Here is a 16,941-nt window from a genome sequence, read left to right on the forward strand (position 1 = left end):
AGTGTTACAGCAGCACACAAAATATACATACATACAATATACATGAAATAATTATAATTAATTATAATTACATTATAATTACATATTACATTTGTGTGCCCCTATCTTATTAACCTGCCAGCTGCAAATACCCTCACAGGTACAGTATATTGCCTTTCAAGAACCCAGCTGTTGGGTTTCTGTAAATAACATCACAGAGTACGGTCTAAACCTGCTCTTTATGGAAAGCGCTGTCAGAGAACTGTTGTTGGGATTTGGTGCTATATAAATCAAATTGAACTGAAAGTAAAGGCCCCCATTACAAATTCTGCAAAAGCACAGTTCCTTTACGAAGACTTTTTTTATGTAAGTACTGTATATTTAAGCATTACCTCATGAGAAAAAAAAAAAGTATTATTACACAGTATTTTATGCAGTAAAGTGTGTGTGCGTAACCGTTTGGAAAGGCGTGAACTAGGCTAGGCCCTGAACTCAATGGCCCTTTGCCTCAGTCCAGCTACTGCCCACCGCACAGCTCCACAGACCATCACAGAGCGGTTGGCCTAAATAAACTCCCCCTGCCCACCAGCGACGGAGCGCCCGGGCTGCCCAGCCGTATCCACAGCAGCCCTCACACACTCAGGCACAGCAAACACTGCCCAACCGCCGTGGCCGGGGCTGAAAGGCATTTCACCCCGCCATTTTGTAATGTAATTAACTTCTCTCTGTCCATGTTGAGCCAAAGCAAAAGCAAAAAAAACAAAAAAATAAAACCTCACATGGAAATGAAATAAATAGACTGGGGCACAGAGGACGTACAACTCATTTCCCTTAATACCTCAATAAAACTCCAGGCCCTTTTTGATTGCAAACACCATCGCCCTCAAGGCTTGATTGTGAGATCTGATTCTTGAAGAATGTCATTTTCAACCCACGCCAAGTGCTGTGTATACACTAAGTTATTAACAAAGTCATCGTCAGTTTAACGAGACCCAGTTCCAGCTGAGGACACAGTCACCTAAAACGCCAGACTCAAACTACAAAAGAGTGGTGAGAAAGTTGTGCGATGACCTATCCAGGTAAAGCGGACAACCATGGGGCAGTGGATCAAAGCGGAGTCATTAAGTAAATGGATGCTGTGACTATAAGCCCTAAAGTCTTCTTCCTTTATTTAATAAACCCACGATGGCCCCAGCTGAGGACAAAGGATTGGGAGGTTGTTTTCAAATTCCCATTTGGCATGAGCCACTGCTGCGAGCTGGTTTTATTTTTCCGTGATTTAGTCAAATAAGTTCATAAATACTCTGCCGTCCTGCAGCTTGTTTTACTCACTGAAAACAGCAAGGTAACAGGGGGAGGAAATGGCTTTAATATCTGTTAGCGATGCTCTGCGAGTAGGAAATATCCTAAAATATCAGTTCAGATCATTACTAAAGACCTGATGTGCTGACTGGCTGGTCTGGCTTTTGATTTATCCTTACCCTCTCCCCTCTTGTCTCTCCATCACACTTGCCCTCTGACCTTTTCCACAGTCAAACACACGTGTACATCCGCCTCGGTCTGCCCCCGTAAACTAGACCTCTTCCTCCTCTGAACTAAAAAACCTGTAAACAACATGATGGAAAATCTGGCGTTTTTTTTGCAGTGTTTACTGGATTTGAATGTTTTTCCTGCAAACACCACTGACCTTGTTTATGAAGGAGAGGAATCTGAAGGGGGGGGGGGGGGGGGGGGGGGGGTTCTGTCTCTGTCAGTTTAACACAACATTCTGGCCGCCATCTAGCGAACCACAAGCCCCCACTTACCTGCTGAGCATCGGCAGCAATAAAATATTTACCCGAAGGGAAAGTTATGCAAGAATAATTGCAAAGGTAATTACAAATTGTGAGTGAATGTTCTGCTTTTCTAATTAATTCAGCGTAACATCATTTTGGATAGAATTTAAAAAACGTGTGTGCATTCTTCAAGTTATGTGATCCACGTTCCTATAATATTAAAAAAGAGAGTTGCTTGCATCTGTGCTGGATATCCCATTTTGAGACTTTTCACTTTTCATCGCCTGTAACACATATGGATAATAGGTTTGGGTAAGATGAGTACGGACCTGCAGCAGCAGCCTCTCGAAGGCCAGGCAGGCATCCCAGCGGGGCAGGCCGGGGTGGCTGAGTGTCTGCGCCGTGGCCAGGCCCAGCTGGAGCACCCCGCAGTGACTCTCCAGCGCCCCCCAACTGCTCCGGAACAGCTGCATGTAGGAGCACACTGCTCGGGGGTCACGCGGCCTGAGAGGAGGAAGAAGATCCTCTCATTATCTGGGGAGCCAGATCAATCCATATTGGTCAAAGTACAGCAGTACAGTTTTTAAAATGTGCTCCGTACTACTTTACTGCCATAAAAAGCTACAAGGTTGAAGGCGCCACACAACACACACACAACCCACACACACACACACACACACACACACACACACACACACACACACACACACGACTTAAGGCATAAAGGGGAATGACAGGATACCAAGACAGACCATAATATTATCTTAATGAGCAAAAACTCCACAGGCTGGGAGAAAGCGAGAGCTTTAGTGTGTATTTGTGCATGTGGCTGTGCCAGACAGGAAGCCATATTCTCTATATGTGCCAGCGTCAGGTTGCTGTCAGAGTTTTCAGCGAGATGCTTAAATGAGTCACGGTATACAACTCATCATCCATGAGTATGTCTACATATACTGCAGTAGAGGCTAAACTAGTACTTGTAAATCAAGAGGTTTTCTTTCAACAGTTATAGAGGCAGCAGAGAGACTGGATTTAGTCGGCCCCTCCAGCAAAGATGCACAGAGACACAGGAAGAGCGGAGTAATGGGTGTAAGGGCTAGAAGGGGGGGTGTGCAGGGTGGCCTGGAGGTACGAGGGGCTGTGACAGGGGCTGGGAGAGAGAGGGGGCACACATTTACTCCCCATAAAGCCTACTTCTTCATGTTGATGTTATGAACCAGCACCAGATGTGGGAGTATTTCCTGTTGGACTACATGGTCAATGTTTTCTTTAGCGGGGCCAAACACATGACTGGAAAAGAAACAGACAGGCAGGGGAAAAAGAAAAAAAAAAATGGAGCAGAAATCTCCAGAATACTAGATATTAAATGAAGTCTCGCAACACATTTTTAAACTTAATTTAACTGGATAAAAAAGTCTAGGAGTGTGAGATATATATTTTCGGCTAGAAATTTGGAGAGAATCGTCCAGGGGAGGTCATAACAAAAAACTAGTTTTCAGAGCAGCGGATAAATAAATCTGACAGTGAAATAGATTTCTGTAGGGAAATAAACTCGTATCTGCTGAAATTAAAGTATTTTTGAAGAATGAGCTTGAGTCTAGACATATTCAAAAACCTGAAAAGCTCTATTGTGAACATATCCAGCCATAAAATCCTGGCAGTATGTATACCCATGGTTCGCCGAGTTTGATGTGCCAACCATAATTCAGCGCAGAACCAGGAAATGTGTCCAAAGCTAGGTGCCAAGCATAATTCCTCCTGAGACTAGGCGACCAGAAGAATGGCACACTGTAGGCCAAGTGAATCAGACTTCAGATCAGATGATCATATGAGACTGAGTGAGAACATGTTAGACAAAAAAGATCTTAAAGACAAGAAAGCCACACAAACGCCTGCTCTCCATTACACAATCAAACAGCCCTGGCGAAGCCTTATCTGTGGCACTAAACTTCCCTCGAAACACTTCTGTGATTGATCCGGCATCTTGTTGCCAGATGTAAAAATGAATCTCAGGGAGATGATCCGTCAGCTGAGCTTTGGCTTCAAATAGCAGGCTCTAATTTTCTGGCTCTGACTGAAGGCTGTACATGTAAGAATACACTCTATTTTAACGGATTTTTACATGCCTGCTTTATTTGTTTAAACAACAATTTGCATTAGGCACCTTATACATCTTGTGCCTGTTTTCAGGTAATTTTTATGCATTGGATGATACACCATTGATTTCTGGAGTCTGAAAGCCCCTATCAAGTTTTTTAATGTTTTCAGGGTCATGTATATGACATGTTTTTGAATATAGCTCTAAGTTGATTGGATAATGTGTGGATGATATATAAAATATCAGCATGTCTGTTTTGTTCACCAGCGCCCTATGGTTTTAGGCACAGTGTATAAAGTACAGTGTCACTCGTTGGATATCACCTAAGAGAGCAGAAGAAACCTGAAACGTTTTAATGTGCACTCTTCTTTTGTGCACTTATTGCAGACGCTGCCATAAAACAAATCACATTTTCAGTTCCATGCTTTTAACAGCTTGAGTTGCTGCCCATTTGAGCCTTATGTGCAGAAGTGGCAATATGTTCAGCTCATGATCAAAGTCCTCAACAATGCAGAAAAGTACAGGGGCCAACAATGATTTAGTCCTGTTTCTGGAAGAGGACTTGCAGTCTAGGTGCACAGGGTTACTCAGAGGCTAAGTGATGTCTGATGTCAGCTCACAGCTGAGTGGTGGCTGGTCTCAGCAGCTCGACAGCCTCAGAAGTAATTCTACATGGATGAGGGACACAGGAAGGTTGAGAGACTTTTATTTATGCACTCTAAGATGGGGAAAGTCCTGGTGCTTTTATTTGTGGCTGTATGTTGGGGCCCCGATCAAGAATGTACTGCACAGGAATGGAGAACACACACCGCAACAGGGCAGCTACACTGCCACATTACTCAGACCTTCTCAAGTGTTGTAAAAACACCATTAAAAAGGTCCCATATTGTAAAAAGTGAGCTTTCCAAGTCTTTTTTAATTATAATGCCGGTTGAGGTGCTATATGAATACTGTGAAAGTAACAAAACGCTCAATTTACAGAGAAATACACACAGCCCTCATTCAGAAAGTGTCACAACTATACTGTATATAGGTAGAATGTGCCGCTACAGTGCTGTTGTCATTCCCCGGCTGCAATGACTGTGCAGAGAGTCCAGGAGCGCAGATGCCGAAACCCTGGAAACGATGACCGATCTGAGCAGATGGGGTTTTTTTTGGGAGGGGGGGCTTAAAGTGACAGGTGCCAAAACGCATCGTTTCAAACAGCGAGGGAATACAGGTGTATTCAAACCCAGTGTCAGAAAAATAATGTGTTTCTGAACATCCCAAAAGTACAAGTATGAACCTGAAAATGAGCATGATATGGGACCTTTAAAAATGTATGGAGTGATTTGGTGGTTAAAATATCTGTTGGAAAAAAAATCATGATGGATTATCGATTAGTTGTTTGGTCTAAAAAATGATGTCAAATGTCTTTTGGTGTTTCCCAAGGCCCAAGATGACGTCCTCAAGTGGTTGTTTTGTCCACAACTCAACAATATAAAGATATTCAGTTAACAGTCACAGAGGTGTGAAGAAACCAGAAAAGAAACAAATTTAAGAAGCTGGTTTTAGAGAATTTTTCTTTTTTTCCCATTTAAAAAATTGACTCAAACCGATTATCAAAAAACGTTGGGGAATAATTTAATAGTTGACAATTAATCTTTGCGGCTCTAATTCAAAACAGTACTTTGTCTCTAGTCATTGGACTAAGCTGTGGTCATCACAAATAAAATCTGATCTGGTTATGGCTGTGTTGTTATTGGCTGTGTTTTTTGTGTTATATGCTTAAACAAAAAAATGTGTTTGCTAATAACTAAAAGTGGAAATACAGTAACTGCTGTTGTAAGAGCTGGGCTGCCCGCCAATCGGAAGGTTGATGGTTTGACCCCTGATCCTGTGGTCCCATGTCAAAGTGTCCTTGGGCAAGACACTGAACCCCGAGTTGCCCCCGATGCTGCCCCATCGGCGTGTAGATGTGTGCGTTTGTGTGTATCTGATGAGCAGGTGGCACCTTGTACGGCAGCCTCAGCCACAGTGTGTGAATGTGTGTGAATGGTGAATGGCTCCTGTACTATGTTACAGTGCTTTGAGTAGTTGTTAAGACTAGAAAAGCTCTTTATAAGATCAGTCCATGTTACCTGATTGACATCAAACACAGTTGATAATGTCGTCACTGTTGGTTGACTGATCATTGTAAACACTAGTATTTCCACAGCAATAAATGTCCTTAATTATAAATAATTGCGATCTATGCTGACATTTTCTTTCATTTGCTTGTACAATGTTAAGATGAAACCTTTTACGACAGAAAATATGTTGCTTTTGTCGTAGTAAATTAAAGAACTATAGTCATTACCTAAGTAAATGGAACTAGATGACATGCAAAGCCTTTTTTGCCATTAAACAAAACACATTGCAATAGTCATTTAAATTAGGATTACATTACATTACATGTCATTTAGCTGAAAGCGATTCACAATTGCTATACCTGCATGCCTCTGGAGCAACTCGGTAGGGACACACTGGTTGATGTATCGCAGTGGGAATCGAACCCAGGTCTCCCACACTAAAGGCATGTGTCATACCCACTAAGCCATCACCACCCCCGTGGGAAAGGGGAATCCTATTAAACACGAATACTCGTCTCATTGAAACTATTGTGATATTACACTCTTCGGTTGTCTGCTGTTAGAAGAGCAGACCGCACCACAGGAAGAAAGGCCCTGTCAACACATCTCATTTACACTGCATATACACAAACTGTATAACCTTCTGACGCACACATATGCAATGCGCAAAACAAACACGCACACACAGATGAAAAGATAAATGCACTTTTACGGACGATGAAACCAAAGCTGTCTAACCAATTCCCCGCTATGAGCAAAAACACCCAAGATAAACACTGGACTCTGCACAAGCACATACAGCACGCACACACACACACAAAATGTCATCATCCTATTGTGCTATGAGAAACCTGACGGGTCATACTCGGGCTCTGAGAAACAGATTATTTTCTCTGTCTCTCTCTCTGGATGATCTTACCCTGATGAGATGAAAAGAAGCCAAGTTGAGTGTGTATGTGAGAATGCAGGGCCTGCAGTATCCTGATACTCCAATATTTTTCTCCACTAATCTGCATTAACCCGCCAGAGTAAGAATGAGTTTGGATGGGAGTGGAAAAATTCTACTCTCCTGGAGAGTGAGTGAGCACTAAGAGAGCAGAGAGGTATTATATGCTAAGCATTTTGTGTTACTGGGTTCAACTTTGGCCTCATATGAGCAGAGCATGATGGATTGAGAACTCGCTGGTGGGCAGCATGGGAACTTTGTGGGGGGGTGCACTAGGAGCTCAGGGGGCTTCATAGAGTCTGGTCTTCTGCCAATGGGGTTATAAAGGTTCAGTGTGTGAGGAGTTGGACAGTGCCCCCTTCTCTCTCTCTCTGTCTCTCTCTCCCTCTCTCTCTCTCTCTATCTAGATTTAGAAGGACTGCTGTTTAGCAAAAATGTGTGAAAGGAAACCACCATGTGTACGCAGATGCTTGGCAGAGCGTGTGGGGTGCGTGCGTGCATGCATGTGTGTGTGTGTGTGACCTCCAACATATTACAACCTGCTTGTTACGAGAGTCGAGACCTTCTTTACCTCACAGATTACAGGCGCTGAGGGACCACAACGCCCCTCCCATTTAACCCCCTCCCTCTCTGCCAGATGCTAACCTGCATATTAGCACAGTGTGTGTCTGTGTGTGCGTGTGTTTGTGTAGTTAGTACATCCATTACCAGTGTGAGTCAGAGGGCAGCGTAAAGGTGAACGTGCATAAGGGCACTGTAAACTTTTACAGGTAATGACTTTATTTTCGCGTGCCTACACATATTTTTATCCCTCACTTCAGCCCCCTTTTGCTTCATTAACAAACAACAAAGTGTGTGCAAGGGAGAGCGTGTGTGTGTGTGTGTGTGTGTGTGTGTGTGTGTATAATAGAGCCAACATGTGGTTCAGATTTCCTCTGTGGCCACATAGGCAAATACAAGGCAAGGCAGAGAAGTTGGCTCTCAGTAGGGGGCGCTATGGTTCTGCTCCAAAACACACACACTTCTCTCTAAGAATATACATTACACTCATGATGCTTTTACTTCATGTCATGTTTATTCATTTGTATTCTCTGTATTTTGTGTTGTTTGTAACGGGAAACAAGATGTGTCATATGTTCCATGTGTGGCATTCCGTTTCTTACCCATGCTCATCTTGATTGGCAGCTTCTCCTTGCTGGCTGTTTCCACTAGTTGCCGACGGACCTCCATCACCCCCTCTTTATGTTTATTGGTCAGCATGGCCTCCCATAGAGACTGGGCTGCAGGTGACCTGGGAGGAAAAAAAAACAATCAAACAGGCCATTTATTCACGAGGAGAAAAGAAAAAAAAAAAGCACCATAGTAGAGATGAATTTTTAGCACTAACAAGCTGCTCCTGCTGTGTGTTCAGAGCATGCAGGACTGAGTAGAAACACAAAAGGGATAACAAGAACGTGATTGAGTGCTCGTCTCAGTGATAGAGAGCCTGCTGGGTCGGGGAGTGGCGACTCCCTTATGGGACCACTCACAGGAAAACGCTGAAATTAGTCGGGGGGAATGTTCTCAATCCACCTTAAAACGTCTGTGTGCCGACATTCCTCTGGACTGATCGGCGCTGTCCTTAAATCAGTGGCAAAGCAAGAGACCAAGGCTCCTCCTGATACCATCTCAGTCCCTGGTCTCATTATCCGCTAGGTTTGGGAACAAACTGATCCACATCTCCAATGGGAGACTGAGGACAGGGCATGTGCAAGACTACTACCATCTGCCAGCGAGCAGAATTAGCTCCCTAGAGAATGGCACTTTTTTCTGTATGATCTGGATCCTGAATATGAATTCATGCAACTCCATTGGTCTCCTCTTAGATTTCTTGCCCTGTTAAAAGGACTAACATTTTGTTGGCTGGATAAAAAAAAATAAGGGCATCATAAGCTTACATCCCTGTCTGTGCATTTGACAGCAAGACTGCCAAGCAGACAAGATCGTCTTGCAACTCTCAGGAGTGACCAGAGAGAGAGAGAGAGAGAAAAAGGGCTGAGGACAGAGAGTGGGGAGGTACGAGGAGAACTCGTTGACAAATCCACTCTGTTTTTCTTTTTTAACAATTTTTTCCTCTCTTGCCTTTTTTTCGCCTTTCTAACTGCCATGTGTTTAATATCAGATGTAATCTGTTCCAGACCTTGGGCTGGGTCTGGACGGGGAGGAGAGGGGCTCACACTGGGACGCCCGCCATCTTCACACTAGAGCCAGACACACAGGCCGGCAAACACGACAGCCCCGGAGAAGAGGCGAACGTAAAAATTGATACAGAAAAAAAAAAAAAATACTGAGAAGAAACAAGACAACACATAAGGTAATTAATAAAAAAAACCTCTTTGTTTGCTTAAGTTGGGATGAATTCATAAATACTGCATTGCAGTTATTGGTCAAGAGTTATGACATGGGGTCATTTCCCCAAAACATTTCTCGTAATCCTTCAGAAAAACACCTCCCATGCTCTTGATGAAGTACCAGAACTAGAAGGATTGCGCAAATCGTCAAGCCCCACATACTTGTCATGGTTAAAATACCAATAGTGTGACTTGACCATGCCATATGTGAGCAGCCGTGTGTGTGTGTGTGTGTGTGTGTGTATAGAACACATCTGTATATGTTTGCACACAACCCTGTGCATCAACGTGTGTTCTGGGAAGATGGAGGGCCTCAGTAGAGTGTGGATGAAATATGGTTCTAATTTGGCTCTCTGCTCACCCAGCCCCCCCTATTCCCATTTGGTCTGGTCAGAAGAAAGGCAGGGGGGTTCGAGCTGGGCCCGAGGGGTGAGGGGTGAGGTTTATACTGGCAGGTTGTGAGACAGGCTCCATAACCAGCCAGGGACCTTGTTGAGTAACTACTCTACTACGGAAGAGAGAGAGAGAGAGAGAGGGGTAGGGGTGGGAGTTGGAGGGCTGGGAGTGTGTGTGGGGGGGAATGTGGGGCGCGTGTCATTGGCCATCTGCAAACATTAAGAGCAGAGTGTCTGTTGGAAAGGCTGCTCTGATGAAACCTGAGGGGGGCAGTCTTGCTTTTGACTTGTGTCCACCATAGTGAAGGTCCACTCTGGCTTGCTTGGATAGGCTGAGTGTGTTTGGTGAGTGAGGGGGGGGCGTCTATGCCCAAACTAAATTCCACTAAATGTGGAAAGAGTGCCGTTACGTTAAAAGGCAGTTAGGCATCAAATACTGTAACATAAAAAAATAAAGCAAAAAGTCATGTGCGTGCCACAAGAAAGAAAGTTATGCTCGTTAAAAGTGATGAAATACCTCTGACTTTGTCCAAGTCGTTAATGAGTGTGGGGGTGAAGAGGGGCATAGTATTCCTGGAAGTGCATGATGCAGCAGTAAAGAATGGCTCTAACCGTTCTGACTCAGGATTTCTTGAATTTACTTCCCATCCTGTGGATCCCTGTGTTTGGCCCACCATGCATGTGTATGTGTGCACACCCATTTCAGTGTTTATTTCCTGAATTGCTCTGATGCCGTAGGGTGGGGGTGTGGGGGCAGTATTTATAACATGATTTAGAAGTAAGTAATGTTATATACGGTACAGTTACATATGATTAATGAAGCCACCTGGACGGTTGACACAAAAATCCACATTTTCTCTCTTTCTAGTAGTGTCAGGAGTTATCATTTTTAGTTGGCCACTTTTTGAAACATGTCTCTAGAATTATTTTTCATGAAATCTCAGTGTAGAAAGATTTCCCAATAAAAAAATGTGATGTGAAGTCATAGAAGTAACCAGACTTAAGACTTATTGTTTCTGTAAAAGGGAAATTGATGTACATTAAAAAAAAAAATTGGGAATGTTCTGAGCACTACGAATGAAACAAGATTGAAGTAAATGGTAACGAATCAGATTGCCTAAAGCTCAGGAGCTCTACAAAGCCTTTCCCTTGGAAAGCTGAGAAACTTTACACTAATCAAAGCTCATAAATATTTAATAACAGTTCTTAGTGTTTCTCAGCATCTGTACAACAAGTAACATTCATAAACTACAGTTATGGAAAAAAATGATCAGAAACCCAGTGCAGATGATCCAGGTGGGGTGTGTGGGTGTGTGTGTGTGTGTGTGGACTTTCCAATAGGTCTACATGTAACAGATTCAGTCGAATAAGACAAGGTCAGGTCAAATCCCTGAGTGAGTTAATTTATGAAGTGTGTTTAATGGGTCAAAACACATTGTCGGTTTCCTGTAAACATCCTCGCGTACATGCGAGGGAGGTGGACCAAAACCAGACCTGGCCTTGAGTGTCTGTGTGTCCTGGCAAGAGGGACAAATGACCCGGCAGATTTATGGGCAAAGATAAAAGGGAAAGACGAGTTCTGCAGGAAACGAGGAGAGGATACACACTTAGAATTAAACACACCAATGCAGAGGTGCAAGGAGCTCCCGTTGGCCATTGCCATTCAGTGTAACTTCATAAATACTCCTGCTACACTAAAGAAAAGAATGGTAAAATACATCATTATGAACACTCTTTGCAAAACAAAAATCTTCCCCAATTACAGCGGTGGGAACGTTTCTTTAATTAACACTAGACGTGTGTTGTGTGCTATACAGAAGTATATGTATCATTCATAAAGTAGAATTATGTTGTACATGTACAATGAACACTCCAATAAAGTGATTCAAATAGTCATAAAATGTGATGTTGGCAGCATTGGTAAAATGCACATGCAAAATAACGTCAATTATTAAAAGGAAATACAGAATAAAAAAAAAAAAGAGCAAAAAATAATAAGCAACTTTCTTATTTTGCAGTGTAGAGAAAATGGTGAGAAATGAAAGGAGCTTTACGGGGGGGGGAATTGATGCGGATTGATGCGGGAGTCTCTCCCCCACCCCCCCCCCCCCCAACCCCCCCCCCCCCCCCCCCCCCCCCCCCCCCCCCCCCCCCCCCCCCCCCCCCCCCCACCCACCCCCCCCCCCCCCCCCCCCCCCCCCCACGCGTCTTCACTAGTTTACCATTTCAAATGAAAGCCAACAGCAGGGGGTCTTTGAAAGAGTGGGACTAGAGGATGTCTTCTTTTGGGGTTGTTTTCTCATCTCACTGAACAAATGCACACACACACTCTCTTTTTCCAAATAGAAAGTGCATTCTGCAGTAAATATCAAATAACAGAGCGGAAGACGAACAGAATAGGTTGTGTTATCTCCATCTGGAAGGGAACACGGAGTACAAGTTGCTCAGGTTAGAGTAATCTACTTGACTGATGTACTGTGGGTTCCAGGAGGAGATATACCTTCAACACCGGGGGAGAAAACTGAATAAGGCCGCGGAAGAAACAGAAACACAACATCTGAAATCTCAGCTCACTGCATCCAAAGATACGGCTAAATCCCAGCATCTCCCATAAGTAACTACCAAAAAACCAACAGATAAGAGCTCTGTTTATCACTGTTTGAGTTCTCACTGACCTTTAGGGTAGTCTTGATAAAATCAGTCTGATAAATTATTAGATTAGTGCCACTGCACTGTGTTGCTGGCTTTTGCACAGACACACATGGCTCAGAAGGAGAAATGGTCCTCTTCTTTTAAATTGGTGGGAGAAGACTTCAAGCTATTGAACTGAGACTACTTTAGTCCAAAGCACAGCGAAGGAGCATGGCTGCAATTTCCATCTAGAGCAAGGATCGAGTCCAAGAAGAAGAAACAAAAACACTTTGCTGTGGGCATGACAACGCACACGCACCATCAGCTGCAGGTTCAACTATGTTGAGAGTGGAACATGGAAAGCAGTTACTGTAGAAATTAAGTTTTCGTCAATGAAACAATGTAAGGAGCCCGATGTTTGGCCAAAATCAATATCCTGTGTACCGCTGTTCAACAGAGCGCTGTTCAAACAACTCATTCATCCTAAAACAGAGTCAATAGATTTGCCTGTACGAGAACTCATACTGTACTGTAGGTAATGATGGAGTAAAGTTGTTTTTTAAAGCCTATAAATCACTTATAGGTCTTAACTACAAGTAAGGATGATATAGCAAAACAATCTCTACCCTATAGCCACCACAGAATGATTATGGCCAGTTTCATTTATTCTTGGAGGGGTAAAAACAGGGCTTAGCTGTCCTCACATGTCTGTCATTAGCTGTCTGTCTATCTCTGCTTTTTGTTATTTTCATCCCCATACAGCCTGAACACAGTGTTTTTTAAATCATGCTCATATTTCCCAGCTGGGACAGAAATAGGTGTTTCTCCTGCTTCCCGGTGGTACACATGCACAATGTGCCGGGCAGATATGAAGGGAGATGGCAGCTTTGCAGTGTTTTCTCATGGCAGGGTGCGGTTGGTTGCTGTGCCTGGCTCAAGCTCAGCAGCTCCTGAGGCAGATCCAGAGCACCTTGGCCACCCGTGCTCGGCGCTGCCCACAGGCATACACACGCCCACCACAGGATCAAGGTCGAAGGCGGCCAGACTGCCGGCGGTGCAGGGTTCACTCTGAGACTGAGGGAAACTTGGTGCCCTCTGCCAATGGGGCTCCTATGTCACAAGGGCTGTGCAGCCAAGCACAGCAAATAACACCGACCGGGCTGGAAGGTACCTGAACCCCCCCCCCCCCCCCCCCCCACCACACACACACACACACACACACACACACACACACACACACACACACACACACACACACACACACACACACACACACACACACACACACACACACACACACACACACACACACACACACACCACACACCCACACACACACACACACACACACACACCACACACACACACACACACACACACACACACACACACACACAATGTCCTTCTATATACAGCAAATGGCACTATTTAATGTCTGGAAGAGAATGCCATAGTACAAGAGCAGAGAACAAAAAAATAAATGTGTGTGTGTGTGTGCGTGTGAGTGTGAGTGTGCGTGCATGTGCGTGTGCGTGCGTGTGCGTGTGCATGCGTATAGTATACAGCCACACAGAGGATACTTTCTCCCTGGCATGATTGCTAGAACCGCAGAGTGAGAGTCAGGTTGTAGAATAAGGAAAAATTCACACCAGGTTATGAAAGACAATACGACAATATTTGCAAAGTAAGTGTGGGGTCTAGCCAGGAGACCTAGAATCAACAACCACCCACAGAATGTTTAAGACAGAGTAGTCTGTAAAAATATCCTGGAATTACTGAAGGAAATATCGTACAAATAGGGCCAAATTACATCCACCCCTAATATTTAAAAGGCTTGAGTTGGTCTACACAACAAAAGCAATCAAAACACACAGTGGTCTGAGCTAAAAATAGCACCGCAAATCATAGGTGGAACCTATTGTATAGACAATGCAACCACACAGAGCCAGTAGGGTCTAGTGCTTTGCACAGTTCACATCATGCAAAGAAAACAATCCGTGTTAGAAATGTGTGCTTTTGGATCTGTTGTAGAATTAGGAAAGATTAATGCTTAAAAGCAGTAAACCTCAAAAAAAACATTACATCTGCGGAGCCCTGTCCTGAACGTATTAGAGTGATCGACATCAACCCTGCCTGTCGTGAGCTGTGCACTTGAAGGCAGTTAAATAGAGTGGGAACTCCCGGCTTCTTTCTTGCAGTGCTTTCTCTTAAATCTCCTAAACATCTGTGATAAGGCTCAACCGGGCCATCTGCTCAGAGATAGCACGGCTTATATAGCCCTGCTGACACGTACTGCTAGTGTTCATCTGCACTTCTTCCTCAGTCGGTTTGTGTCTGGGCCTTAATTTTGACTTTGACTTATTTTTACTAAGTGCAACTATCAGCCTTGAAAAAACAGTATTGGTCGATCCCAAATTGATATGTCATACTATCTTGTTGGTTAATTAATCCTCCAAAAACTGGAAAAAGGGGTCCGATGACCTCACCTCAAGATATCTGAATGAAATGCCAAAATTTACTGATATTAGAGACTCTAAAGCTGCACTTAATGGTGCTGACCGCTGTGGTGTTGATAATAAGTATATTAATGTAACTGCTTTTCTTAATGTAAACATTGATAGTTTTACTAATGCACCAGGTAGAGAAAACTTCCCAACTCAACTCAGAAATCTAACCAAATTGTGATCTTGTAAATTGGAATCGATTCAGGAAAATCAGTGGCGATACCATGCCCTAGTTGAGACTCATATTTGCTGGAAAGATCTGGAACAATGATTGCAAAACGTTGCCGCCGGGACCACCTCAACCTCTGCACAGCCACCAGTCCCAACCTCTTATCCATCATCACACACTTAACCCTTTCTTATAGACAGACAATGCAAGAGGGTGCACTTGTTGAGAGGGCTGCACAATTATTCACAATTTTATAGAAATCACAATAGGGACTAGTGCAATATCCAAAAATACAGTATATATGTGTTGAAGGCAAAGTATGTGTCAAACCATTTTTTATTTTTTATAAAATAATCATTTTATGTTTTAATCATTTTCAATGAATTTCAATAAAACGATCATTCCTTCCAATATTGTGAATCATCTTGCAATCACAAGATCAGCCAAAATGGTTGCAAGTGCATCTTTTCCTCATATTGAGCAGCCCTACTTGTTGCTGCAGCATGGAGAACGCAACAAAATGCATTTCCTCCGTCAACAGTGAGACAACTCAGCTGTGTCAACCCCAGACAACAACATGGACTTGTGACCTGTATTTTGTGGGTGTATCATAGGGATTGGTTTGACGTGCCCCAGACTTGCACGCGAGGGTCAGTGCAACCTGCCCCTGCAGTGCTGACATTATCTGCCACAGTACACACTGTCTAAATAGCACTGACTACAAAGATCTAAGACGGGTTCCATTACAACAGAACCTCCCACCTAGTTCAGAACGGCCCTTGCTGCATTCATGGTATATGTGTAAGCCTGTTCATGAACTCAACGCGGACAGACGTACTGCATGACAGCTCCAGCCACAAAACTCTTCTTTTAAGCCAAAGTCTTTTTCCTCCTGCAACCACATGAAGCGGCGAAGCGGGAGCGGAACACATGATGGAGGACTAATCCCTGCCATGTACAACAGCCCCACCGCAGGCGCCGAACACGTGCATCTGCCTGGCCACGACAGGAGGCAAGCTTCACTGAACCACTGGCACCCAATGCTGGTCATGTGCCACTCAACCAACTCAGCGGGGGAGGGCTCTGGCTGGTGAGTTTGTGCTTGGCCAGGTGGGAAAAGTATGTAAAACTGTATATTGTGGTTGTATGTAGTGGTAGGGATAGGTTCCAATGGCAAGTTCCAATTTGGATGTAGTTCCAAGAAAAATACTTGTCTAATCCAGCACACAAACTCCTTAAAAAAAGGATTTGATGAGGGTTTCAAAACTGGATTTAGATTTGATTTAGCAGATTTGGAACTGGATTCAGATGCGTTGAAATGCTATGGACCCCCCCCCCCCCCCCCCCAAGTCAATGGATAAGCATAAATCCAATTCAGACAGCATAAATATCCCAAGCGGAGGTGGGTCACAAAATATTTCCTATGATCCTCTGGGGTCTGAGCGACCCTCCCACAGTCCAAAGACATGCAGGTTTGGTTAATCCTGTTAAATGGGAACATGAGCGTGAATGATTGTCTGTCTCTTATGTGTCAGCCCTGTAGGCCCAGCAGAGGATGTACTTCCTGCGCCAGCTCAGGAAGCTCAACCTGCCTAAGGAGCTGCTGATCCACTTCTACACAGCCATCGTCCAGTCCGTCCTCTGCACGTCCATCACTGTCTGGTTTGGATCTGCCACCAAAAAGGACAGGAGCAGACTAAAACGGACAGTTAGGACTGCAGAAAGGATCATCGGTGCCAACCTGCCCTCCGTCCATGACTTATACACATCCAGAGTCAGGAAACGGGCAGGAACCATCACTGCAGACCCTCTCCCCCTGGACACAATCTGTTCCAGCTTCTGCCCTCTGGTAGGCGCTACAGAGCCCGGTACGCCAACACCAACCGACTCAGGAACAGTTTCTACCCACAGGCCATCTCTCTGATGAACAGCTGACTTCTGAC

General features: G+C 44.2%; 1 protein-coding gene across 1 annotated transcript in view; it reads right to left on the bottom strand.

Moving 5' to 3' along the window:
• Positions 1–16,941, bottom strand: part of scfd2 (sec1 family domain containing 2) — a 122,228-nt gene that overhangs the window by 89,554 nt on the left and 15,733 nt on the right. Inside the window, 3 exon segments of the mRNA XM_032526005.1 lie at positions 2,084–2,238; positions 2,241–2,258; positions 8,073–8,200. Of these exon segments, the coding sequence (XP_032381896.1) occupies positions 2,084–2,238; positions 2,241–2,258; positions 8,073–8,200 (301 nt within the window).

Source organism: Etheostoma spectabile, chromosome 9 (genome assembly GCF_008692095.1).
Source record: "Etheostoma spectabile isolate EspeVRDwgs_2016 chromosome 9, UIUC_Espe_1.0, whole genome shotgun sequence".
Lineage (NCBI taxonomy): Eukaryota > Metazoa > Chordata > Actinopteri > Perciformes > Percidae > Etheostoma > Etheostoma spectabile.